The following is a 25,226-nucleotide window of genomic DNA, read 5'->3' as shown; positions in this document are numbered from 1 at the left end:
GACTAAACAAGAAAGATGCTTACTGAGTAAGGTGGGATCCAACAAGGGTGTAGTACAGAATGCAACAATTTATGAATTACTTTTTTCTAAGGTAGCTAAACATAACAACATTTAATGAAGAAAGGCAAACTTACCTATCTGGTATATTTGTGATTCCTGATGATTAATTACTTGAAGATTAATACATTTGAAATTCACCAGTCTTAGAAATGGAAGAAAATGATGAACCTGATCAGCCTATCTCAGCAGGGAGGCAAGAAATTCGAAAGAGAAGACGACCCAGTCAACCAATGGTAGATAAATCCCAGCAGACCGAAGTGACAGAAAAAAAGAAAAATTTGCCTATATCACAATCATCTGGCCCTAAAGCTACCCTTAGTATTGGTAACATTCCTGGAAGTAAAGTCACTGTGAGCCTTTCAGAGTATCTTCTCAACTTCGGCAAACTTGGGACAAGAGAAAGCATGTACAGGATATGACTGATAAATCTCTGCAAACAGACACTATTGTAGAAGAGAAAAAAAGAAGAAATCAAACCAGTTGGTGAAACAGTGGTACCTGAAGAAATGCCAACTGCTCTTGGAGAAGCAGTCCCTGATTTCCAGAAAGTGTTCAGGAAGTAGAAATTCTGACAAGCAGACACTCAATTCATTCAAAATAGACAGATCTCAGCAGACCAGTTGTACTGGAGACTGGACAATGATGAACATTCCTCAAAAAGAAACAGTGGACAGAGAACAGCAGACGTACTTTAGTGAATCAGAATAGTGGTAATTGGTAGGCCAGATAGCTCTTTTCAAAGTCAAATGAAGTTGTGCAGAAACATAAATCCTCAGGGAAGATTTTCATTAGTGAACATCCTGAATTGCAACCCTCAACAAGTAGAGATGAAGCAATTAGGCAGGTAGGTATTAGCAGATCTTCATTTAGTCAGCAAAGCAAAAAAGGTAGTTTGGTACCTTTAGAAGATGAGCAGTACGTTCTAGGTGAGGTCCAGCCTCCCATTGCAGAGGAGGTCTCTGCTGAAGTGCAACCTACACCAGCTGCGGACATTATTGCAGGAAAGTCTGCTACTGAACTTCAGCCTCCACAAATTGAGGAGGCTCCAGCAGAAAAGGGCCCTGCCAAAATACAGCCAACCCTGGGTGAAGAGGCTCTTTCAGAAGGGCCTCTTGCTGAAGTTCAGTCTCCAAAAGTTGAAGAAGCTCCTGTACAGCCTTTCCCAGATGAGGAGACTCCTGAAGAAGAGGCCCCTGCTAAAGTAGAGTCTATCTCTGCCGAAGAGGCTTTTTCAGAAGAGCCTCTATCAGCTGTGGAGGCCCCTACAGAAGAGGCCTCAGCTGAAGTTCAGTCTCCACCAGCTGAAGAGGCCCCTGCAGAGGTGGCCCCAGCTGAAGTTCAGTCTCCACCAGCTGAACAGGCCCCTGCAGAGGAGGCCCCAGCTGAAGTTAATTCTCCACCAGCTGAGGAGGTCCCTGCAGAAGAGGCCCCAGCTGAAGTTCAGTCTCTACCAGCTGATGAGGCCCCTGCAGAGGAGGCCCCAGCTGAAGTTCATTCTCCACCAGCTGAACAGGCCCCTGCAGAAGAGGCCCCAGCTGAAGTTCATTCTCCACTAGCTGAGGAGGTCCTTGCAGAAGAGGCCCCAGCTGAAGTTCAGTCTCCACCAGCTGAAGAGTCCCCTGCAGAAGAGGCCCCAGCTGAAGATCAGTCTCCACCAGCTGAGGAGTCCCCTGCAGAGGAGGCCACAGCTGAAGTTCAGTCTCTACCAGCTGAACAGGCCCCTGCAGAGGTGGCCCCAGCTGAAGTTCAGTCTCTAGAAGCTGAGGAGGCCCCTGCAGAGGAGGCCCCAGCTGAAAATCAGTCTCCACCAGCTGAGGAGACCTCTACAGAGGAGGCCCCAGCTGAAGTTCAGTCTCCACCAGCTGAGGCCCAAGTTGAAGTTTATTCTCCACCAGCTGAGGAGACCCCTGCAGGGGAGGCTCCAGCTGAAGTTCAGTCTCCACCAGCTGAGGAGGCCCCTGCAGAGGAGGCCCCAGCTGAAGTTCATTCTCCACTAGCTGAGGAGGTCCCTGCAGAAGAGGCTCCAGCTGAAGTTCAGTCCCCACCCACTGAAGAGGCCCCTGCAGAGGAGGCCCCCTATGAAGTTCTGGCTCCACCAACTGAGGCCCCAGCTGAAGTTCAGTCTCTACCAGCTGAGGAGGCTCCTGAAGAAAATACCTCATATGAAATTTGGTCTCCATCAGCTGAGGAGGCCTCTGCTGAACTTCAGTCTCTGTCAACTGAAGACACTACTTTAGAAATGGTCTCTGTTGACAAACAGTTTCCAGAAGCCAAGGAGGACTTTATTACACGAATCTCTGTAGAAAATGACCTTATTCCACCATCTGAACAAACTGCTGCATATGAGGCTCTGGTAGACCATGTGTCTACTGAATATCAAAATCTCCAGACTGATGTCCCAGGGATAAAATTAGAATCAAAGGTTTTGGAAGATCAGCAAAAACTCGAAGAGCCTTTGGAACTGGATCCTGTCCCTGAAGATTTGTCTAATATCAAGAAAGAACAGGTTCCTACCTTTGAAATAGAGGGTGTCATCCATGTACAACTAGAATAGAGGCCTCTTCCTTAGCTCTAATTAGCTCTTAACTAAGCTAGCAATCAGAAGCTACAGGCTTCTGGACATACACACTTAAGAAAAGTATAGGCTTCTGGAAGTAAATACTTAAAAGGAAATCCCAAGATGTGGACTGCTGGCTGGAAAATGAACAATAAAAACTAGTGGTTTAAAATTACTATGCTATTTTCATTCAAACATAGCATATATGAAATACCCATTAGAAATGAAGTTGATGATTGAAATAATTACTTAAAATATCATTTCTATAATAAACCTTATTGAAAAGGGTAAAGTATACTCTACAGCTATATTTTATTTTCACTATATGTAGCTTGTAGTGGAAAAGGCATTTTCTTTGCTGTAGTTCTCTCATCTACTTTAAATTCCTTGAGTTTATCACACAGCTAAAGGTATGTGTTTTTTTCTCTTCATTATAATACCCCATATCTCTAATTCTCTTTCTATTTGATTCCTTCTGAGACAAGTGTTCCTTTCCTGTTTTCATCCCTATCTTGCATATTTTACAGTCCCATATCTGGATTGGGAAACTTAAATCCTTTATAAAAGCCTTAATTTAATGAAGATAACCTGGATAAAGTATTTTAAAAGCAGGTAAACATAAAGAAAAATATACTTAGCCTCAAGGGTATATTTCCACTTTTAATTTCATTTCAACTTAGAATGTGGTGAGTCCTTTGGAAGCTTGGCTTGTTTTTTGTACTTTGAACTTGTTGTGAAGAGTATTGAATTAGTAGTTGTAGTACAGTACTCTCCCCTTATCCACATTAAAAAATTTTTTAAAAATATTTATTTTTAAGAGAGAGAGATACAGAGTGTGAGCAGGGGAGGTGCAGAGAGAGAGGAGACACAGAGAGCCTAATAGTCTCTAGGCTCCAAGCTGTCAGCATGAGCACGAAGTAGGGCTTGAACCCATGAGATGTGGGATCATGACCTGAGCTGAAGTCAGGTGCTTAAGTGACTGAGCCACCCAGGCACCCCTTCAGTTTTGCTTTCCATAGTTTCACTTACCCATGGCCAACTGTGGTCCAGAAGAATATCTTCTTTCTGATGTACCCTCCTTTGAAGGTCAATAGTAGCCTAACGCTGTGTCACAATGCCTTCACCTGACCTGTCACTTGACTACATCTCATCATGTAGGCATTTTATCACCTCACAACATCACAAGGAGAAGAGTTGAATACAGTACAACAAGATATTTGGGAGGGAGAGATCACACGCACATGAATTTTATTATAGGATATTGTTATAATTATTCAATTTTATTATTTGTTATTGTTGTTAATCTCTTACTGTGCCTTATTTATAAGTTAAACTTTATCATAGGTATGTATGCATAGGAAAATGCAGTATACATAGCACTTGGTACTACCCATGATTTCAGGCATTCGCTGGGGCTCTTTGAAAGTATCCTCTGTGGATAAGGGAGGAATACTGTTTAATCTATTCACATTTTTAAAGAGCAATTATAGGTTATTATAAGATATCTGTTAATAAAGGACATCACGGTTTTTATGGTTATGACAACTTTTGGGAAAACATTTTCTTTAGCTATATTCAGTTGCTACATGCTGAAATAATGAGATGTTTCTCTCAAAAGTTTAATTTGGTTAGTATATGTTTTCTGTTTAGCAAAAACTCTGATGATTCCAGACTTTGATAAAATTTGATGCCCTATAATTGTTGGATATTTCTCACATTCTTCATTACGTCTGTACAGTGTGTGACAAGAGCATGTGATCTTTTTAAGTGTTTTTTTTAAAGAATTTTATAAGTTTTTGTAAGTGAAATCTTTTTAAATACGTGCTAGATATGAGGTTGAGAAACATTCTAGAATACTTGAATGAGGGTTGCTTTTTTTGTTATTTCCAAGTCCTTTTTATTTTGTTTTCTGAGATGCTTAAAATCCAGTGAAACTCTTTTCTAAATTTGAAGGTTTTTAAGGTTTTTATTTAAATTCATTAGTTAACATATAATGTAATATCAGTTTCAGGTGTACAATATAGTGATTCAACACATCCGTATATGACCAGGCGCTCATCACGACAAGTGCACTCCTTAATCCCCATGACCTGTTTAATCCATCCCTTCACTCCCCTTCCTGCTGGTAACCATCAGTATGTTCTCTATAGTTAAGAGTCAGTTTCTTGGTTTGTCTCTCTGTCTCTTTTTTCCCCTTTGCTCATTTGTTTTGTTTCTTAAATTCCATATATGAATGAAATCATATGATATTTGTCTTTTTCTGATGGATTTATTTCACTTAGTATAATACTGTCTGGCTCCATCCATGTCATTGCAAGTGGCAAGATTTCATTCTTTTTTATGGCTGAATAATATTCCATAGTGTGTGTATTTGTGTGTGTGTGTGTGTGTGTGTGTGTGTATACATCTTCTTTATCCATTCATCAATTTATGGACACTTGGACTGTTTCGATAATTTGGTTATTGTAAATAATGCTACTATAACAATCAAGTTAGTATTTTTATATTCTTTGGATAAATAGTAGTGCAGTTGTTGAATCACAGGATAGTTCTATTTTTTTTTTTAATTTTTTTTCAACGTTTTTATTTATTTTTGGGACAGAGAGAGACAGAGCATGAACAGGGGAGGGTCAGAGACAGAGGGAGACACAGAATCTGAAACAGGCTCCAGGCTCTGAGCGGTCAGCACAGAGCCCGACGCGGGGCTCGAACTCACAGACCGTGAGATCATGACCTGAGCTGAAGTCGGATGCTTAACCGACTGAGCCACCCAGGCGCCCCTCCAATACTTGTTTTTTTGTGTTGTTGATTTTAGCCATTCTGACAGTTGTGGGGTGATATCTTGTAGTTTTGATTTGCAGTTCCTTGATAAGTGATGTTGAGCATCTTTTCATGTGTCTGTTGGCCATCTGTAATGTCTTATTTGGAGAGATATCTGTTCATGTTTTCTGCCCATTTAAAAAATTTTTTTTAATGTTTATTATTTTTGAGAGAGAGAGAGAGAGAGAGAGAGAGAGAGAGAGAGAGTACAGCGGGGGAGGGTCAGAGAAAGAGGGACACACAGAATCCGAAGCAGGCTCCAGGCTCTGAGCTGCCAGCCCAGAGTCCAACGCGGGGCTCAAACTCATGAACTGCGAGATCATGACTTGAGCTGAAGTTGGACACTTAACCGACTGAGCCACCCAGGTGCCCCTCTACCCATTTTTTAAAATTGGATTATTCATTCCTTTGGGTGCTGAGTTTTGTAAGTTTTTTATATATTGTTGGATACTAACCCTTTATTGAATATGTCATTTGCAAATATCTTCTCCTTTTTTAGGGTTGCCTTTTGGTTTGTTGATTGTTTCCTTCACTGTGCAGAAGTTTTTTATTTTATTTAGTTCCATTGGTTTATTTTTGCTTTTGTTTCCCTTGCCTCAGGAGACATATCTAGAAAAATGTTGCTATGGCCAATGTCAGAGAAATTACTGCCTGTGTTTTCTTCAAGGATTTTTATGGTTTCCTGTCTCAGGTCTTTAATCCATTTTGAATTTATTTTTGTGTATGGTGAAAGAAAGTTGTCCAGTTTCATTCTTTTGCATTTTGCTGTCCAGTTTTCCCAACACTATTTGTTGAAGAGACAGTCTTTTTCCCATTGGATATTTTTTTCCTGTGTTGTCAAAGATGAATTGGCCATATAATTGTGGGCTTTTTTCTGGGTTTTCTATTCTGTTCTATTGATCTGTGTCTTTTTTTAATGCTAAATACCATACTGTTTTGATTACTGTAGTTTTGTAATATAACTTGATGTTTGGAATTGTGACGCCTCCAGCTCTGCTTTTCTTTTTCAAGATTGCTTTGGCCATTTGGGATCTTTTGTGGTTCTATACAAATTTTAGGATTGTTTGTTCTAGCTCTGTGAAAAATGCTGTTGTTATTTTGATAGAGATTGCATTAAATGTGTAAATTGCTTTGGGTAGTAATTTAGTTTCTCTTTCTGCTGTTTCATTATTGGTATGTGGAAATGCAATAGATTTATATATATTGATTTTGTATCCTGGGATTTTACTGAATTCATTTATTAGTTCTAGCTTTTGCCAATTTTTTTTTTTTATTGTAGTTAACTTCTAGTTTCATAGTGTTGTGGTCAGAAAAAGTGCATGGTATGACTTCAAACAAAACAAAAAAACCCCCAGTAGAACAGAAATCTGTAGGGTTTTCTATTTAAAATACATCACTGTAAATAGAGACAATTTTACTTCTTCCATTCTAATTTGGATGACTTTCATATCTTTTTCATACCTAATTACTCTGGCTAGGACTTCCAGTGCTATGTTGAATAAAAGCGGCAAGAATGGGAATCCCTGTCTTGCTCCTGATCTTAGAGGGAAAGCTTTCAGCTTTTTACCTTTGAGTATGATGTCAGCTGTGGGCTTGTCACGTGTGGCCTTTATTATGATAAGTTAAGTTCCTTACATATCCAATTTGCTTATAGTTTTTATCATGAAAGAATGTTCATTTTGTCAAATGCTTTTTCTGCATCTATTGAGATGATTATATGACTAACACCCATTTTTTGTTTGTTATGGTCCTCTGTGACTAATGAGTGCAAATCTTGTTGGCTTTCAGAAGTAGATAATTTAGGGACCCAATCCTTTGGTAGCAGTCTTAAAAGGTGGGGAACTAGATATGTGGTTCAAACTCTTTACTCCTGAAGAACTTGGGAGTTGGGGAGTTCCTGCCTGATTGTATTGTGCTGTGCTTGGTATGTGTTATAACAATTTTTTAAAAATCTTTTTTATGTCCATAGTATCTTTATTGATATTCTGTTTGTAGTTAAGGTATAATTATTGGTACCTTATATCAATAAATATTGGTAACTGTTTTCTCTCTCAGTCTCTTTCTTTATCTCTCCTTTTTCAAATCAGTCTGGCTTGAGGTCCATTCAGTTTTACTGATCTTTCAAATAATCAACCCTCAGTTTCATTTATGTCCCTATTTATTTCAAAAGAAAATTCATTGACTTCTCTCATCTTTATTATTTCTATCTTTCTGCTTACTTCTACTTCCTTATGTACTTTTTCTAGTTTTTTTTTAACAGATGGAATCTGATGCCATTGATTTAGTTTTTATTTCTTTTCAAATGTGGTCTTTTAGTGTTGCACATTTGTCTCAGCAATGTTTTAGCTGCATTCCATAAATTCCAATAACCTATGCTTTCATTGTCATTCAGTTCAAATGTTTTATAATTTTGTTTTTGATTTATTATTTGATATATGAGTTACTCGCCAATGTGTTATTTGATTTCTAAATATTTGGGAATTTTCCAGATTTATTTTTGCTATTGATTTTTAATTTAAAATTTTTTTTTTTTCAACGTTTATTTATTTTTGGGACAGAGAGAGACAGAGCATGAACGGGGGAGGGGCAGAGAGAGAGGGAGACACAGAATCAGAAACAGGCTCCAGGCTCTGAGCCATCAGCCCAGAGCCCGACGCGGGGCTCGAACTCACGGACCGCGAGATCGTGACCTGGCTGAAGTCGGACGCTTAACCGACTGCGCCACCCAGGCGCCCCTGAATTTAATTATGTTTTTGTCATAAAATATACTTGGTTTGATTTGACCTTTTCAATTTATTGAGATTTGTTTCATAGACTAGCATATGACCTATTTTGGTAAGTGCTCTGTGTTCTAAAATATTCTATTGTTTTTGGTTGGAGGGCTCTATAAATGTCAATTTTAGAATCAACAATTGGTTGATAGTGTTGTTTACTGCTATATTATTACTGATTTTCTATCCACTTGTTCTCTAGATTATTAAGAGAGGTATGCTGAAATCCCTGACTATACTTGCGGATTTGTCGATTTCTCCCTGAAGTTCTATCAGTTTTTGCTTCATGTATCTTGAAGCTTTGGTATTAACTGCATAAATTTAGAATTATTGTCTTCTTGATAAAGACTCCTTTTATCCCTGGTAATATCCTCTCATCAGTAACTTTGTCACTTGTCAGGTTTAGATCCTTAATATTCTTTGCTTGGTTTACTGTGGCTATTATGTGCTTTTCCTATTTTAGTCTTTCTTCTTCTAAATAATCTTTCCTTTATTGCCAGAGGTATTTATTTTATAATATACATCTGCTCATGCAGTCATTTGCTTACAGAAAACATATTATATTCCTTAAATTCCTTAAAATGATAGTCATGGCCCTTTACATCTACTATAACCTACTTTATATCACCCTTATTAAGTATGGGGTAGTGGTATAAAATGAAGGTTAAAATCATGACTGTCAGTTAGCAAATCCCGACTCCCTAACTTATGAGCTGATTAGCTATTTTGGGTTAGTTAACTTCTCTGTTCCTCATTTACTCATCTGAAAAATAAGAATGATAAGCATAACACCTAACCAATAGAATTGTTGTAACAAAATAGTTAATCCATATTAAGTTCTTTGAATGGTACCTAGTACACAATCAGCAAAAATGCTTGTTCCTTCTCTCATCATCATTACTTGTATTACTTGCATACTTCCTTTCTTGTGACATTTCTTTTTCTATTTAAGTTCTTACCATACCTGGCAATGATTGTTATGCTACAGCTGCCTCTTATTTGTCCATTGTGTTTTAGTCATTTGTTCCCTAGAGAGTTTGGGTCATATTTAAAGTTTTTATTTTAGCTGGCAGTTACTTTGCTTTGGTTTAGCATACAGGTCCTGGACTGCTTTTATGGGCTATGGTTCCAATGAAAATTTAATTTTCAAAGACTTTGTGGTGCTATTTTGGTCTGCTCTTTTCTTCGGAATTTCTACTGATTTGTGATGAAGCCACCTGAGGGAGGAAAGAGGAGCTTTCCCTGGATGGGCTGCCTGGTGCCTTTAGGGTGGAGAAAGGGAGTTTCATTCTCACCAAGAATAAGGAGCTTCCCTGATAGGCAGAATCGTCCTTGCTGGTGCCCCTGTCACCCTGTGTCTCTTTCTGGAGGATGGAGCATCTCAGGCCCATGATTCTATTCCTTCCTGCCTACTCAATGATACAATTTAGTAAATCTCTCCCTTTCCTCCTGCATCATCAGTGTTTCATCAAGTTTCATCAAAGTTTCTACTCATTCTCATTAGCTTTCAAACATGTTTTTTATTTTTACCTATCTTAAATAAGCAAATAAACAGACCTCCTTTCATACTTTCTCTTTAAGCTACTGCTCCATTTCTTGGCTTTCATTGACAGCAAGTTCTATACTCAATTAGTCTCTGTCCCATTCTCTCGAATCTGTTCTCTTTTTTATTTTTATTTTTTTAAGTTTTATTTGAGAGAGAGCGAGGCAGCATGCAAACAGGGGAGGAAGCAGAGGGAGAGAGAGAGAGAATTCCCAAGGAGGCTCCCCACAGATGTGAGGCTCAATATGGGGCTTGATGTGGGGCTCCATACAGGCTGGACACAGAGCTCAATCCCAGGACCCTGGAGTCATGACCTGAGCCAAAATTAAGAGTCAGATGCTAAACGACTGAGCCACCCCGCTGTCCCCTCTCAAATCTGTTCTAAACAGGCTTTCACTCCTATAGCTCCACTGAAACTGCTCTGGCAAAGAGAAGTAGTCACTGACAAATCCAATAGGTAACACTCATCCTCATTTGGTCCAGTAACACAATTTAACACAGTTGATCATTTGCATTAGATATTCTTCCTCCCTTGAATTATCATCGTTCTTTGCTTCTGGGATGCTTTCCTCCTATCTTATTGACTAATTACTCTCAATCTTCTTTGCTGATTTCTCCCCATCTCCCAGCCTCCTAATGCTGAAGAAACCCAGAGTTCTGTTCCTGTCTCTTCTTTTCTCTTTCTTTCCTCTCCTACATTCACTTCCTTAGTGAGCTCATTTAATCTTGTGGCTCAAATCCCATCTATATCATCTGATGGTTTATATCTTCCCAGTCAGATTTCTCAGATGGCTTACTCAAAATATACACTTGTATGACTGATAGATATCTTTCCACTGTAAAGGTGCACCAATTTTGAAATAGCCAGAATGTTTTTCATCTCCATCAGTATAGTTTTATTTGCACCTGAGACAACAAAACCAATTTTGAGAACATGACTAGCTAGCTATGAAAGTCAGGAACACTTATGTTGGCACATTGCATCCTGAGAAGTGCAGTTCTAGAAGAAAAGACAGGAAACAGGGATAAGATGGAGAAGTGGGAAAAATCCTTTGCTTTGAGCATACTTTGATATTATAAATCAAAATATGCTCAATTATCTTAGAGTGTCATGTAGCTACATGGGAGAAGGAGGTTGGGTAGAAATTTTTATCTCCTTCAGCAGAACTCCAAGAATGAGTCTTGAAAAGAGAATTTGAAGTTACTCTTCAGGTCATAAGAGATACTTCTAAGACCATCAACCAGATACAATTCCCAGATCATCCCAAGAGTTATTATGAAGCCAAGTACACATAACCGAACTGGCAAACAAAATATATCTCTGAGAATGTGAAGGTGTTGGAATCTACTTTTATAATAGCATAAAAGTGAAATTAAAAAAATTAATATAAACTCTTGGCTATTGGCACGACTCTTTAATTTGACACAAGAAATTTCTTTTGAGATGCTTTTCTTTTTATTAGGTTTTATCACAGGACTCACATGTGCATTCCTACTTATGCCTAGAAAAAAAAAGACAAGGAATTGTTTTATGGCTGTGATAGCCAATATTATTGTTAATTTGGTTAGGCAATAGTACCAAGTTATAAATAACTGGGTTATTTAACTAAGTATTTAGATTTAAGTATTTGACTATTGCTGTGTTGATATTTTTAAGATGTGGATAATAGCTATAAGGTGACGTTAAGTACAGATTACCTTGGATAATGTAGGTGAGCCTCATCCAATCAGTTGAAGGGCTTATGAGCAAAAATAGAGGTTTCCTGGTGAGGAAATTTTGTCTTGAGACTGAAACATCAATGCTTGTCTGAGTTTCCAGACTGCCAGCCTACCGTATGGATTTTGGATTTGGCAGTTCCTATAGTTGTGGAAGGCAATTCCTTAAAATTATATACATATACATACATTACATATGTATTTATATACATTCATGACAAAAAGTATTATATAAATAAATAACTAAGTGAGGAGTATTATATAAATATCTCTTATTGACTCTGTTTCTCTGGAGAATCTTATATAATGGTTATGTTTGAGTTTGAGATCATGAGTGTCTTTTTTTACTTTTCTATTTACCACATTTCCCTTAATGAACATATTTTACTATTTCAGTAAAAGAACATAAACTGGGTTTGACCAAGCTCCCAAGTTCCCAAGCTCAGGAACTGTTAAGAAAATTTTGAAAACTAGACTCCAGAATTAAACAACATAATTTCAGTGATGAGAAATTGTCACTTTTGGCTTTGCTAGAGAGATATTTGCAATTTGCATGCATAGTTGGGCCAACCCAAATTATGTATTTGGAATTTCAAACCAATCTTGATATTTTCCCCTTAAAGCTTGTTTTAACTGTCGCCATGGGAATTGATGATTAGAAAGACTTTATGGCTATGGTGAGAACTGGCATAGAGACAAAAGCAAACAAAAACGAAAACAAAACAACAAAACCAAAAGAAATCATGTAGTATGTCACAATCAAGTAATGTCACAGAATAAATCATATTTCCATATTACTGGCTCATTTACTTTACTGATGAGGTTTCTGAATTAGCAGATTAGAAAAACATGTTAGACTTAGTATATCCTGATTTTAGGATTTGATGAGATTTCTTTTTCTTTTGATGATGAGAAAATATGAAGAATGGCAGGCTGGATATGATTTGATTTAGGTGTTGAGTTATTGAAACCACCTGATAAAGTCTTGAATTAATGCACTTTTATTGGAGTGAAAGGGAAATGTATTTGAGATTTATTATGGAGACACACAAATAATGGTACTCACTGACTGGATGCCAATCTCAGTGGAAAAAGGAACATTTCACATGATTTCACAGTTTGGACATGTAAGGATATATGTATTCCATTCACTAGAAAGGGGAAAATAGACACAGAAACATATGTTGGGGAAGAGAAATTAGAGATGACAATTTTAGGTTTGGATAATCTGACTTTTAGGTGCTTTTGGTACACCCAGATGGAGATATTCAGTAGGCAACAAAAATGTCTTCTATAGCTCAGGGAACACCCAAATGCTTCATGTGACTGGTAAGTCACACTTAAGTCTAAGGAAACATCAAGAATTTTCCTTGTAGTAAAGGAGGAGAGGATATTTGATATCTCTGGGATAATAAATTATTAAGGAATAGTTTTTAAATGGAAGTGAATGAGTAGTTTTATATGGTAAGGAGAAGATGCTGGTAGATAAGAATATGTTAAGGCTCTATTAGATGTCAGATAAAAGAGAAAAAAGGCATATTAATAACAATAAAGCTACAACAGATATATGAAAAAGAATGGCTGAGAGAATAACATGCAGAGAACTTGACTAATGCAAAGCAGGACTTCTTTCTCTAGGACAGAAATAAGTAAGGAGTAAGCATAGATGTTAGGGAGAAAAGAGTTAAAGCATCAGGCCTGTGATTCATTTCTGCCCTGATTACTGGGGTAATGTTTCTGAGGGAAAGAAAAGAAGGCAGGTGACCTGTTCTCATTCTTAGTAAACATGGTAACTGGTCCTTTGGGTGATATTTATTAGGAGGAGAATCCTTATCTATGGAATGTTCTTTATAAGCTGTCCCTGGCTTATAATTGCTTATGGGAATGCATCTGGGATTCATGGATTTATGAGACATAGTTCATGTAAAATGTCACAGAAGTTCTATAATTATCTGGGGTATAAAATAAAGATGTTTCATAATTGAACCCTCCCGATTATATGAGGTAATCCACAAACCTCACTAGGAGACCTCATCTATTCTGGGTCACATGGCTCCTGTACAATATGGAAAGGAAGGGCCTAGGGAGCCATACAGGGTATCCAAGACTTCTCTCTCTTTGTGCCTCTAGATTGCTTATGTGCTTGATATTATTATTAAAAGTTGAAATATGTAAGGTCTTTGATATGTGTGGTTTTGATTTGATTAATTTCATAGTATGTGTTGTGTAGGATGTTAATTTGGTGGGTTGGAGACACAATGTATTTTCTCCATGGATTATGAGCATGATATGAGCTAAGAGTAAGGGGATTGAAAGGTGAGATATAATACAATGTTAAAATTTTGACTAGTATGTGTGGGGGAATGGAAGAGGAAGTTAACCAGGAAGTGATTGCAAAGAGGGACCGAGATGTAGCTATGGTAAGAATGGGAAGCATAAATGGGAACAGCTAGGTCGCACTAATAGAAATGGTACCTAGAATGTGAGAGAGGTACCTGCCATGTTCCACTCTTCACTAGAAGATACATTTCTTCTGGGCTGTGATATATTAACCAGAAAACATTTATGGTCAACCAAACAGATGTTAGGGACTTGGCTCAATATTATGTCAAATATTGGACAGAGGAAATATTAGAGACATTTAGCTAAGAAAGAAGAGGACTTCAGAACAGGCCTAAGATAATTGAACTAGAATCAACGATTGGAAGTTATGGGGAATCATTTTTTTGGCAATTTAATGAGGCATTTAAAAAAGCTCTCCAAAGAAAGTACACCCTTAACGTAGAGATTTGGTCATCCCCTAGAGATTTTAATGCAACAAGGCTGAGGAGAGGCCCAAGAATGTGTATTTTTTTAAACTCCACAGGATAATTTATCACATAGCCAGATTTTGGATCGCTGAGCTGATTGATGTAGTGAATATTTGAGCCTCTAGAATACTTGAGCTAGATGATAGTTCAGATCCTTTCTAAACTGAGATTGCATGAGTCTGCAATTGACCACATACTGGAGACCAGCAGTGGTTGTTTTCGAATTAAGTACCAACCCTTATGCAGCCTTTTCTTATAGCTTTATGGAACAGTTGGCTTCTTGATAATTAGTTTGTTTTCTGTGGCTGTCCAACACTTGGCCTGCCCATTGCTTAAGATATGACTCACTTATGGGATCTTAATCAGATGATGGGAAGCCTGATACAAGTGAGCTATCTAGATACTCATCAGTGCTAATCTGTGTCTGAAGTGCTTTAGTCAGAAATACTAGCATAAGTGCACTTCAAAGCTGAGTTCTTATACTCATGTATAAGGAGGTAACTTGGGAATTCTAATTTTGGAGACCTCCAACTGTGGCAGAGGATGGAGCATGTCATGGGTCCTGGTTTGCCATTCTTCACTGTCTCTGTTGACCATCATGTCAATGTTCAAAATTCTGGACATGGTATCAAAAGAAATAGCTGAGAAAATTTCCCCTACAATATCCATGGAAAGGGAAAGTTACTAATGATATTTCTTTCTACAAAGTACATCTTCAACAGTTCTAGGGACAATGGCTTCACAGAGGAGAGGTCAAGCATTTCCTCCCAAGGTGTTCTGTCAGACTTCAACTCTCTTGTAACCAAAAACATAATAATCCCTGCTCCTCTGGAGCATGATAGACTGAATGTAGCTTTTAACATTTTTTTTTCTTTTAGTTATGTCATTCTCATGAAAGGATGCTGCTTTCTCTTTAAATGATGATCACAAACTCTAAGTTTTTAGTTAGATACCCCCTCAGCCAAAGTTTCCTAAATGTGCCTGATGGTAAAAGTCATCTGGGGACTTATTAAAAATACAACTTCTCAGGTCTTAGCCCTGAAAATTCAGATTCAGTGGCTCTCAGGTAGGCCTGATAATCTGAATTTTTAACAAACACTCCACATGGCTCTCTGGGTTAGAAGTTCTCAAGTGGGGTTTCTAATTAGAATCCTCTGGAGAGTGGTCACACATAGAGAGAAACCCATAGGTCTCAACCATACATATTAAGAATTTCTGAAAGAGGAGCTTGAGAAATTGATATTTTCAGTTTCTTCAATGTATACCCATATGTAGCCCCTGTGAAACTTAAATACCTCAGATTTTACTTCACATAAGGGAGAGTGTTTGATTTGGACCTGTAGGTATGGTTGCCCCATTAAATATGGGAAGAATAATGATATCTTTAGAAAGAACCAAGATGAAATTCTGTACTGATCTCAGGAACAAAAAAAAATTCAGTTTGACTTAAATTGTAACTTCTCTAGGACAGGATTTCTCAACATCAGCATTACTGGCATTTGAGATTGGACAATTGTGTGTCATTGGAAGCTTCCCTGTGCATTGCAGGATGTTTATCAGCATCTCTGACCTCTACCCAACAGATGCCAATAGTAGCAACCTCCTAACTGTTACAACCAACACATGTCACTAGACATGGCCAAATGTTCCTGGGGGGTAAAATCACACTCAGTTGAATACCACTGTTCCAGAGAAAGGATAGAGCACTGATGGTAATTTAATCAAGCTTTAAAAATCTTTATTTTATAAATAAAAGAGCATGCTCAACCACCTAGTTTTTATCCTATGGCCTCTCTGGATGTTCAGGATATGATATAGACTCCCAGGATTAATCTTTGTGGGATCAAATGCTTTCCAAACACAAAAAGGAGGCAGATGGGATGTGGTTTTGAATTAAAAAGAAATCTGTCAGGTGTCACAGGACTCTGGCTTGGATATTGCAATTTGTACTAATTCATCATGATATTATAGAAAAATAAAACCTCAATGATAGTGTAACCCTTTTCAATATGCAAAAATCTTAAATATTTGGTAGATTTTGTGGGTAAGCCCTTTAGACAAAATTAGAGTATCATATCTATCTTCAGCCAAACAAGCATTAAGTACTTGGAGGTATTTTTAAAGTTAGGTAACTTCATTGCCATAAGGACATACAATTTGTAGAATAGTAATGCTGAAAAAGGATTCAGTGATTTGCTTTTTAATTTTTTTGAAGATTTTTACCACAAATGGCAAATTCTGAGTCAGAAATTGTCATTTATATGAAATTAAATGATACAATGTCATTTTACTCAAGAGTTAGCAAACTACAAGGTTTAAAGTCACATTCCTTGAGACTACTCTTATTTCTGACACCAACTGCAAGTTTGGGAGGGTGCCCAATGCCACCCGGTTTTTTTTTCAGCTTAAGTAATAAAAATTTCTTGAGAATTCCTGGGATAGTGGTTATTACCTCCCAACCTGGTGGGAGGAAGCAACACTCTAGGAAATCACTCAGAAATCATACCGTCCCAATAATTCTGGCTAACACAGGGAGAGCAAAATCATTTCTCTGAAAATTGATCAGTCTTTGTTCATACAAGGAGGGTTGGAAGGACGGATACAGAGGGGACCATCATATGATACTGGGGGTGTGCTGGACCCCAAGTTGGCTCCTCAAACACCAGGGGGGGAAACAGATCCACTTCTTTGGGGGTCAATGCTGTCCAGTTTTGATAATTCACTAGAAGAGCCACAGAATTCACTGACAGCTATTATACCCTCTGTTATGGCTTATTACCAGGAAAGCATACAGCCAAAGGAAGAGACTTCATAAGATGGAGTCCGAATGGGTTCCAAATACTTCATAAGATGGAGTCTGAATGGGTTCCAAATGTGAAGCATCCTTTATCATCAGTATATACCTTTGTAGGATTGATGTATGACAATATGCACAGAGTATTGCCAACCAGGGAAGCTCACCCTAGCTTTAATGTTCAGAATTTTTACTGGGGGCTCCATTACATAGTTATGATTGATTGATTGATTGCCCTTGTGTTTGAAATCAAATGCTAGGTTGCAGATGTCATGTGACCCAAATCTCACACCATAAAACATGATTAGTCTCTGTGGCATGGCCAACCCCAACCCTAAATTGCATGTTGATCTTTTTGGCATAGCCAGTCCCCACTCTAAAACTGTTGGGTATGAGAAGTTTCACCCATCTGGGATAGCCAGTCCCTGCTTTAAACAAAGGCATTCCTATCAGATATGACATAGATTGCCTCTCAAAAGTTGAGGGCAAAAGTCAGACTTCTCTTTGGGAAAAGCCAAGTTCTTTATAACACCTTTTTGAGCAGTAAAAACTTACTTATAGAGCATGTTTGACATATATATAATGTAAATTATTGAGGATCCACTACTCTTCAGATGTTTTCACATAAATTATTTTCTTAAATCCTCACATTAGTTTATAAGCAATGGCATCATAAAGCCACAAGCACAATGATTTGACCGCGTATGTTGCATATTATTTTTTAATTTTTTAGAATTTAAACAAATTTAAAGTCCTTCTGTTTACATAGTGATAGAATTTACCTATTATTATGCAACATATGATTTGTCTGACCAGTTTTCCTTTTTCAAAGGCCAGTGTTTATCCTGTCCCATTCCTCACTTAAACTATAATTATGGTTTTAAAGAATATATTTAACTTAAAATATAAGTAACCTGATCCTAGTCACACAGCTAGTACTTAATAATTAGCCAGAATTTAAAGCTAGCTCTTTAGGTGCCATGATTTTCCATTATTCCAAAGCTGTATGATGTCATGGAAGGTAGCGTACATAGGACTCTCAGATTGGCATAGAACACATGAGTAGCCTTTGGAAAATATTTCCAATGATCTGTGGGGACTCAATAGGTACTTAGAGAGGCTTCTGGTAGCCTGATATGATAAAGGAAACTGAGAAACATGTTTTGTGACTAAAACATGTTTTGTGACTAAAAGGAAACTGAGAAACATGTTTTGTGACATAGGACTCTCAGATTGGCATAGAACACATGAGTAGCCTTTGGAAAATATTTCCAATGATCTGTGGGGACTCAATAGGTACTTAGAGAGGCTTCTGGTAGCCTGATATGATAAAGGAAACTGAGAAACATGTTTTGTGACTAAAACATGTTTTGTGACTAAAAGGAAACTGAGAACATGTTTTGTGACATAGGACTCTCAGATTGGCATAGAACACATGAGTAGCCTTTGGAAAATATTTCCAATGATCTGTGGGGACTCAATAGGTACTTAGAGAGGCTTCTGGTAGCCTGATATGATAAAGGAAACTGAGAAACATGTTTTGTGACTAAAATGCAAGTCCATGTGGCAAACCAGAAAATTTGCTTCAGGCAACGCCCAGGACTACATAATTTTGGTTCATGATTTGTTTTTTGTTCATTGATGGACTGTCTTGTCATCTCAGACACTGAATTAAATTTGGGTCATGATGGTCCCTTTTATGAAAGAGTGTAATCTTAACTGACAGGAATATATTTTTGTACAGCCATTGACTACTGGGCACAATCACATTAGAAGGATTATCTTAGTTTATGTACAGCATCCCTTATAAATCTAAAATGCTACTAGAACTTAAAGTATCATTTGTGACTCCTTAAAAAAACTTGGTCCTATTATTTAAATGATGATAAAATCTGCCCATTACTTGTCAGAACAAAATCTATTCCATTTTTCAAGAGCATCATTCTCTTCTTCTATCTCCCACAAAAACTATGATTATTATTTCCTTGTGCAGTTTTGTACTTAAAATTATTAAAATTATTATGGCCTGTCAGTCCTAGTAGCTATTGAATGACTTGAATAGTTTTAAGACATTAACAAAAAAAATTTATTAATGGGCAGATAGCCCCTCTAGATTAAGTTGAAAAGAAATAAACCATATCACAGTAGACCACAAGTGTCAAAGAGCATAAACAATATTGTTGAAAACCTTATTGGTGACATGTGAACTGGGCCTCTTCGAAACATCTAATTCTGTAAGCATCATTTCTTATAGCCTCTTTAAGAAATAGCAAGGCTCATTGAAAACCACCACAGGCAAAAGGACTACATTAAGCATCAAAATATTAAGATAGTAAGAATAATACCTTATGTCGCATAATTCTTTGAATTTTTCAGAATGTTTCCCAATATATTTAATCAATAAGAAAGAACAGTAAACCAGTAAAGAGTTGCCATTCGAAATTTTTTTGAGTTGGCTATCTGATGTCTTGGTCAGTGTCCTGCAGTTGTTACAATATGGGAACATTTCAGAGAAAAATGTGTTTGGCTACCTGAAGAGTTATTTATTGTAATTTTCCTACCAAAAATTTGTGCTTTGTATCCCAAATCACAAAATTTTCCTAAGGTTTATTTGTCTCTCACCAGTAAGGAAGAAATGCAGAAAAAATGAAATATAGAACAGTATCAGTGTTAAAACAGAGAGGAAGTTAGGATAGAATCCTTCTATTAACAGTGGTTTTTATTTTTTATTTTTTTATTTTTTTTAAAATTTTTTTTTTTCCAACGTTTATTTTTATTTTTGGGACAGAGAGAGACAGAGCATGAACGGGGGAGGGGCAGAGAGAGAGGGAGACACAGCATCGGAAACAGGCTCCAGGCTCCGAGCCATCAGCCCAGAGCCTGATGCGGGGCTCGAACTCACGGACCGCGAGATCGTGACCTGGCTGAAGTCGGACGCTTAACCGACTGCGCCACCCAGGCGCCCCTAACAGTGGTTTTTAAATACTAGCTCAAGGATCAGATCCATTTGAATTATACTGAACACATATAAAAATACAGAATCACCAGAAATGAGACTCAGCAAACTTTTTATTTTAACAAGTAGCTCCAGGTGATTTTCATGTCTATGAAGATTTCAGAACCTGCCTTAGTGAATCAAATAACCTAAGAATTCTTTTTAGGGAATACGTATCCACAAATAGTGAAGAGCTTAAGTTAAGAGGTATCCAGTATAGAGATGGGAGTAAATAATGTTAATATCAGGAGGTGTAGAAAATGGAGGTCATCTCTGTTGAGATTATGGATATTAAAAAACTATATTCTTTTTTCACACCAGAAAGACATTGGCTTGAAGAAGAAATTGGCAGATCCACATGGTATAATCAGAATTTTCTCTATTGCTTATCTGGGTATGGAGCACAGGGCAGGAGCTTCAGTCTTTTAGGGCCCACGACTGATTGGAGAGATTGAGAAAATTGTTTCTGTGAGACATTGAGAAACTGTGGGACATCACTTAACTTCCAGAAACTATAAACTGACGTAGAAAATGGTGTAGAAAATTTGAGTAACATGGTGTGCCTATTGCAGATCAGGTGATTTTATATGATTCCCCCTCTCTTTTAATTTAAACTTAAAAGAACAAATTGTATGTTTGAATGTTACAAATGCTAGGCTGTTTAATAGGTTATGTTTCCCTATGTTTCTGGGTGGGGGCTTATACTGAAATATATGACAATTACTCTTTGTCTTCATGTAACCCCGATTCCTAGTGCCTCTGACTAAAGGTGTATATACATTATGAAATTTGGTTCTCATAGCTCCACAGTGGTACCTTAGGGGAGCATAGATTTGATTACATGAACTTGGTCCCCTTGTCCTGGGAATACTGAGATAAGAGATCAGTTGCTACTTTCAAAGAGTTCTTACTGAAGTGGGAGAATGAGACATAAACTATTACTATACAATATAATGAGAACTATGAAAGAGGTCAGTGTATTTCTGTAGTGTAGGTTACCATGGGCTTACAGAGGAAAGGTTGCCAGGTCAGTTTGGGGACAGAAAAGGGAAGGATTTATTTATGAGGTAAGTCTTAGACAAAGAGATTGGGTAGGCATAAAGGTATGCTAGGCAAATGAGGTGGTGGTGATGGGGACTGGCTCTCCAGCAGGAAGGGACAACATGAAAGGAAAGCTAGCAGATGATAGAGGACACATCACATCTTCAAATAGCTCAGTTTGTCCAAGGCATAGATGTTGAGATTTAGAATGGTGAGAAATGTTGCTGCTAGACAGGCAGGCAGAGAATCGTGAAAGACTTTATTTGTCATCATAAGGAATTTCAGTTTATCATGAAAGTAGTGGATATCTGTTGAAGGGTTGGAAGCAGGAAGCTGAACAATGATTCAATGTGCAGCTTAGAAAGAAACTCTCTGATAGCAGTGTGAAGGATGTATTTCAGTCAGAGGATTTGGGATAGAGATACTTGTTGGATGGCTACTGAAACAATCCAGATGAGAAATGGAAGCATTGACAGGAGTAAAATGATGTGTACTATTGACTATTAGGGGGAGAGAAAAGATGGGAATAGGTGATAAGTTGGATAGGAGGTGACGGAAGGAAAGGTCTATGAATACTGTGTGGATGGAGATTTTATTTATAAGATGGCAAATCATAGTGGAATTAGCAGGTTTGGAGTAAGAATACAAACTGAGTTTGGGATTTGTTGAGTGGTAAATGCTTAAATAACATTCAGATGGAGATGAGAACTAAGGGAGATCATCTAGGGAGTAGGGGCACAGTGTCACTGGAATGGTGATGGTGGTCATGCCAACAGAGAACTAAACTGCTGTGGTAGTGGTAGATTTTGTCAAAAGGACAGAGTTCTTTTGTGTTACTTTGATTTTGATGAAGAATTGCATTTTTTACAGTGTCACAGAATGCACAGAATGATTGGTTTTGCTTCACTAGTTTGTAGCTCACTTAATGCACTGCTTTATTCTTTCAGTGTCTGGCAAACATAAAATGTTTTCTTCTCTGAAAAGTTGTGGTGTTTGCCTTGGGATGGTAAAAGAGGTTTTTTTTTTTTTTTTTTTTATAACAGAGTGCAACAATATATACAGGTAAAAGAAAAAGAGAAGAGAGGTGAGAGTAGAAGAATTAGAACAATTTTTTTTAGATATTTATTCATTTTTGAGAGAACACAAGTGGGGGAAGGGCAGAGAGCAGGGACAGAGGGTCCAAAGTGGGCTCTGCACTCACGATATGGGGCAAGCCTGATGTGGGGCTTGAACTCACGAACCGAACTGCAAGATCATGACCTGAGCTGAAGTTGGAGGCTCAACCAACTGAGCCATCCAGGTGTCCCTACTTGGAACAAGTTAAAAAAATATATTGCTTACAGCAATATCTGAAGGGATGAAAGACCAGGAAATCTAAGAGGAGGAGAACATATCAAAGAGATATTTGTCTATAGCAACAGACAAAACAAGGGAAATATAAATTAAGTTATATTGACATTAGATTTAGCATGTGAGGAGATTTTAGTGAAAGGAGGATCATTAGTGTATGGGGAAAGAGATCAAATTGCTTGGATAAAGAAGAAATGGTTTATAAAGAAGTGACCAAGATGCCCTTAATATTCCTCTTAGCTTGACTAAATTTTGGACAGGTTTCTTCCCCTGGCCATCCTTTTCTCACAGCATTTACAAAAGCTTTCTCTGCTTCTTCTAGATGCAAGTCTCCCATCCTCTTGAGAGTTTTGTAAACTCTTAGAAATGACTCTTCGAGGACTTGGAAGTCATTCCTTTGCAATTTAATCATGATAGGTCTCTATTTCCTGGTCTCTATGGGAGGATAGGAACCTAACATTCATTAGTCCCAGTTAGTAAACATAGAAGGCTTGATTAAATTGATCAACCTCCCTTCTCCCCAGTGTCCTCCAGTACTATTCCACTAGCCTACTCCAATGCTTAAAATTCCTCTGCCTTTTGGAGTGCCTGGGTGGCTTAGTTGGTTGAGCATTTGACAGTTTTTTGGCCCAGGTTATGATCTCATGGTTTTGTGAATTCAAGCCCTGTATCAGGCTCTGTGCTGAGAGTGTGGAGTCTTTTTGGGATTCTCTCTCTCCCTCTCTCTCTCTCTCTGCCCCTCCCCTGCTCACTCACTCTCTGTCAAAAATAAATAAACCTAAAAAAATACTCTGCCTTTTATTTCACTGGAGTTTATTTTCTTTGCCCTATTGCAATAGCCTTGATTACAATTGCGTAGTCTTGGAAAAAGTTTTCCTTGACTGCTTAATTGCTGGGTACAACTTTTCTTTGACAGAAATGACAGATAAGGTAGATTTTTCTTTCAAGAAGCATAGCAGTGAAGGGAAGAAAGATGGTAGAGTTTAAGAAGGACTTAGTGCCAAAGCTTTGGTATTGACAAAGACAGGAAAGCCATGGACATGTTTATATGTCCAGATGATAGAGCTATGGCTCTAAAGCTATACCTTCTAATTCCCATTTTGGATCTCCATGCTTGACTCAATGTCTTGGAGCTCTTGATCTTTGCTTCTGACTTGATATCTGAATTCTGTCTATTGGCTAATGGATGGAAGTATTACCTCTTCTTCCTACCCCTGAGTTGACTATCCTTTCAAAATACACGTGTATCTTGTTTCTGACCTCAGACCAGTTCTTTCTTCTCAAATACCATAGACTTGTTAGTTTCCCCTCAAACACTTCCTCTTTCTCTTTCTTATACTCTAAATATTAATAATATAGTACACATAATATTTGTTATGCCACAGATACTGTACTAAGTGTTTGACACATGTTAATTCATTTATTTCACAAAGCTCTAGTAATAAAAAATTACAGGTTAAAGAATTGGCTCATGTGACTGTAGAGGCTGGCAAGTCCAAACACTGGAGGGCAGGACTATAGCCTAGGACACAGGGAAGAGCTGATGTTGCAGCTCAAGTCTGAAGGCAGTCTGGAATCATTTTTCTCTCTTTTTTGGGGGGCATCAATCTGTTTCTCTTGAGGCTTTCAACAGATTGGAAGAGGCTCACCCACATTATGGATAATAATCTGGTTTATTCAAAGTCTTATTTAAATGTTAATGTCATCTAAAAAATAACTTCCACAGTGATATTTATGCCTAGGTAGCTCTTAGGGAAGATCTTCCATTAGGGGAGTCATATATGAAAACAAATAATTTGCATTGATAGAGAGGAAATGGTTAACTCTGTTTGGAAAGGCCAGAATCTTCCGGGAAAATAGGGCCCTGAACTTGGCTTTGAAATTAGTAAGGCTTCATTAGTTGGACAAAACACATTATAAGAAAAGGATATACCATGTGAAAGGTAATGAGTATAAAACAGCTAGGTGTATCTGAGAAAGAATAATCATTTTGGTGCAGCTGCCACTGGTGTAAAATGCCTGTGAATGTGAGGGTGGAGTGAGCTGGAGATCAGGAGATGACGATGGTCATCCCACTTAGTTGGGGTGGGACCGGATTTTACTTTGTGTAGGGGGGAGCCAATGACGAATTTTGAAAAGGGGAGAGATATTATTAGACTTTAGTTTTAGTAAAGATGCTATAGTCTGTCAGAAAAATTTGTGGAAGACTTTGAAATAGACCCAAAACATTAGTAGGTGTCTTCAATAAAAATGTATGTGGTATCTAGAGCACACCCTTCTGGGTTATTTGATACTATGGAGTTTGCATCTTTTATTGTCTGAGCTATTTAAAACTGTAAATTGTATATCACGGCAATGTAAATGACTCTTGTCCATAGATGTGCAAATGAATTCTGTCTGGTGGGTGGAAAATCAATTTCCCTCCCTGCTCTGGAAAAAGTGTTTTGCAACTATTTGTGAATTCAGTTCAGTGTTCCTGATCAGACTATACAAGTGTGGTACTGTGAATTTTCCTTTAAAGCCATTACAATATCTTCTTGGTTCCCTCATTAATTAATTAAATAAAATCACTGATATGCTTATTTTACATTTGTATGAAATTCATCATTTTACCTTTAAAATGTTTTTCTTTAACAGGTCTGTCCTCAGGGAAGAGGTAATACAATCTGTACTAAGGTGGTGATAGCATATGCAAATGGAAGGAAGTTAATAGGTTACAGATGGCTTTGGGATACACAGACTGACAGGATTTAGTGTTCTGATGGGATA

The 25,226-nt window shown here is 37.7% G+C and overlaps 1 protein-coding gene across 1 annotated transcript; it reads left to right on the top strand.

Moving 5' to 3' along the window:
* Nucleotides 1-209: 209 nt before the first annotated feature.
* Nucleotides 210-2,614, top strand: FSCB (fibrous sheath CABYR binding protein). Its single transcript, XM_030320166.1, is given in 7 exon segments — nt 210-408; nt 411-517; nt 519-581; nt 584-650; nt 653-763; nt 766-789; nt 792-2,614. Coding segments are annotated over 7 exon segments (2,394 nt in total).
* Nucleotides 2,615-25,226: the final 22,612 nt, after the last annotated feature.

This window comes from Lynx canadensis, chromosome B3, assembly GCF_007474595.2.
Source record: "Lynx canadensis isolate LIC74 chromosome B3, mLynCan4.pri.v2, whole genome shotgun sequence".
Lineage (NCBI taxonomy): Eukaryota > Metazoa > Chordata > Mammalia > Carnivora > Felidae > Lynx > Lynx canadensis.
This window is presented reverse-complemented; position numbering and strand designations above follow the sequence as displayed.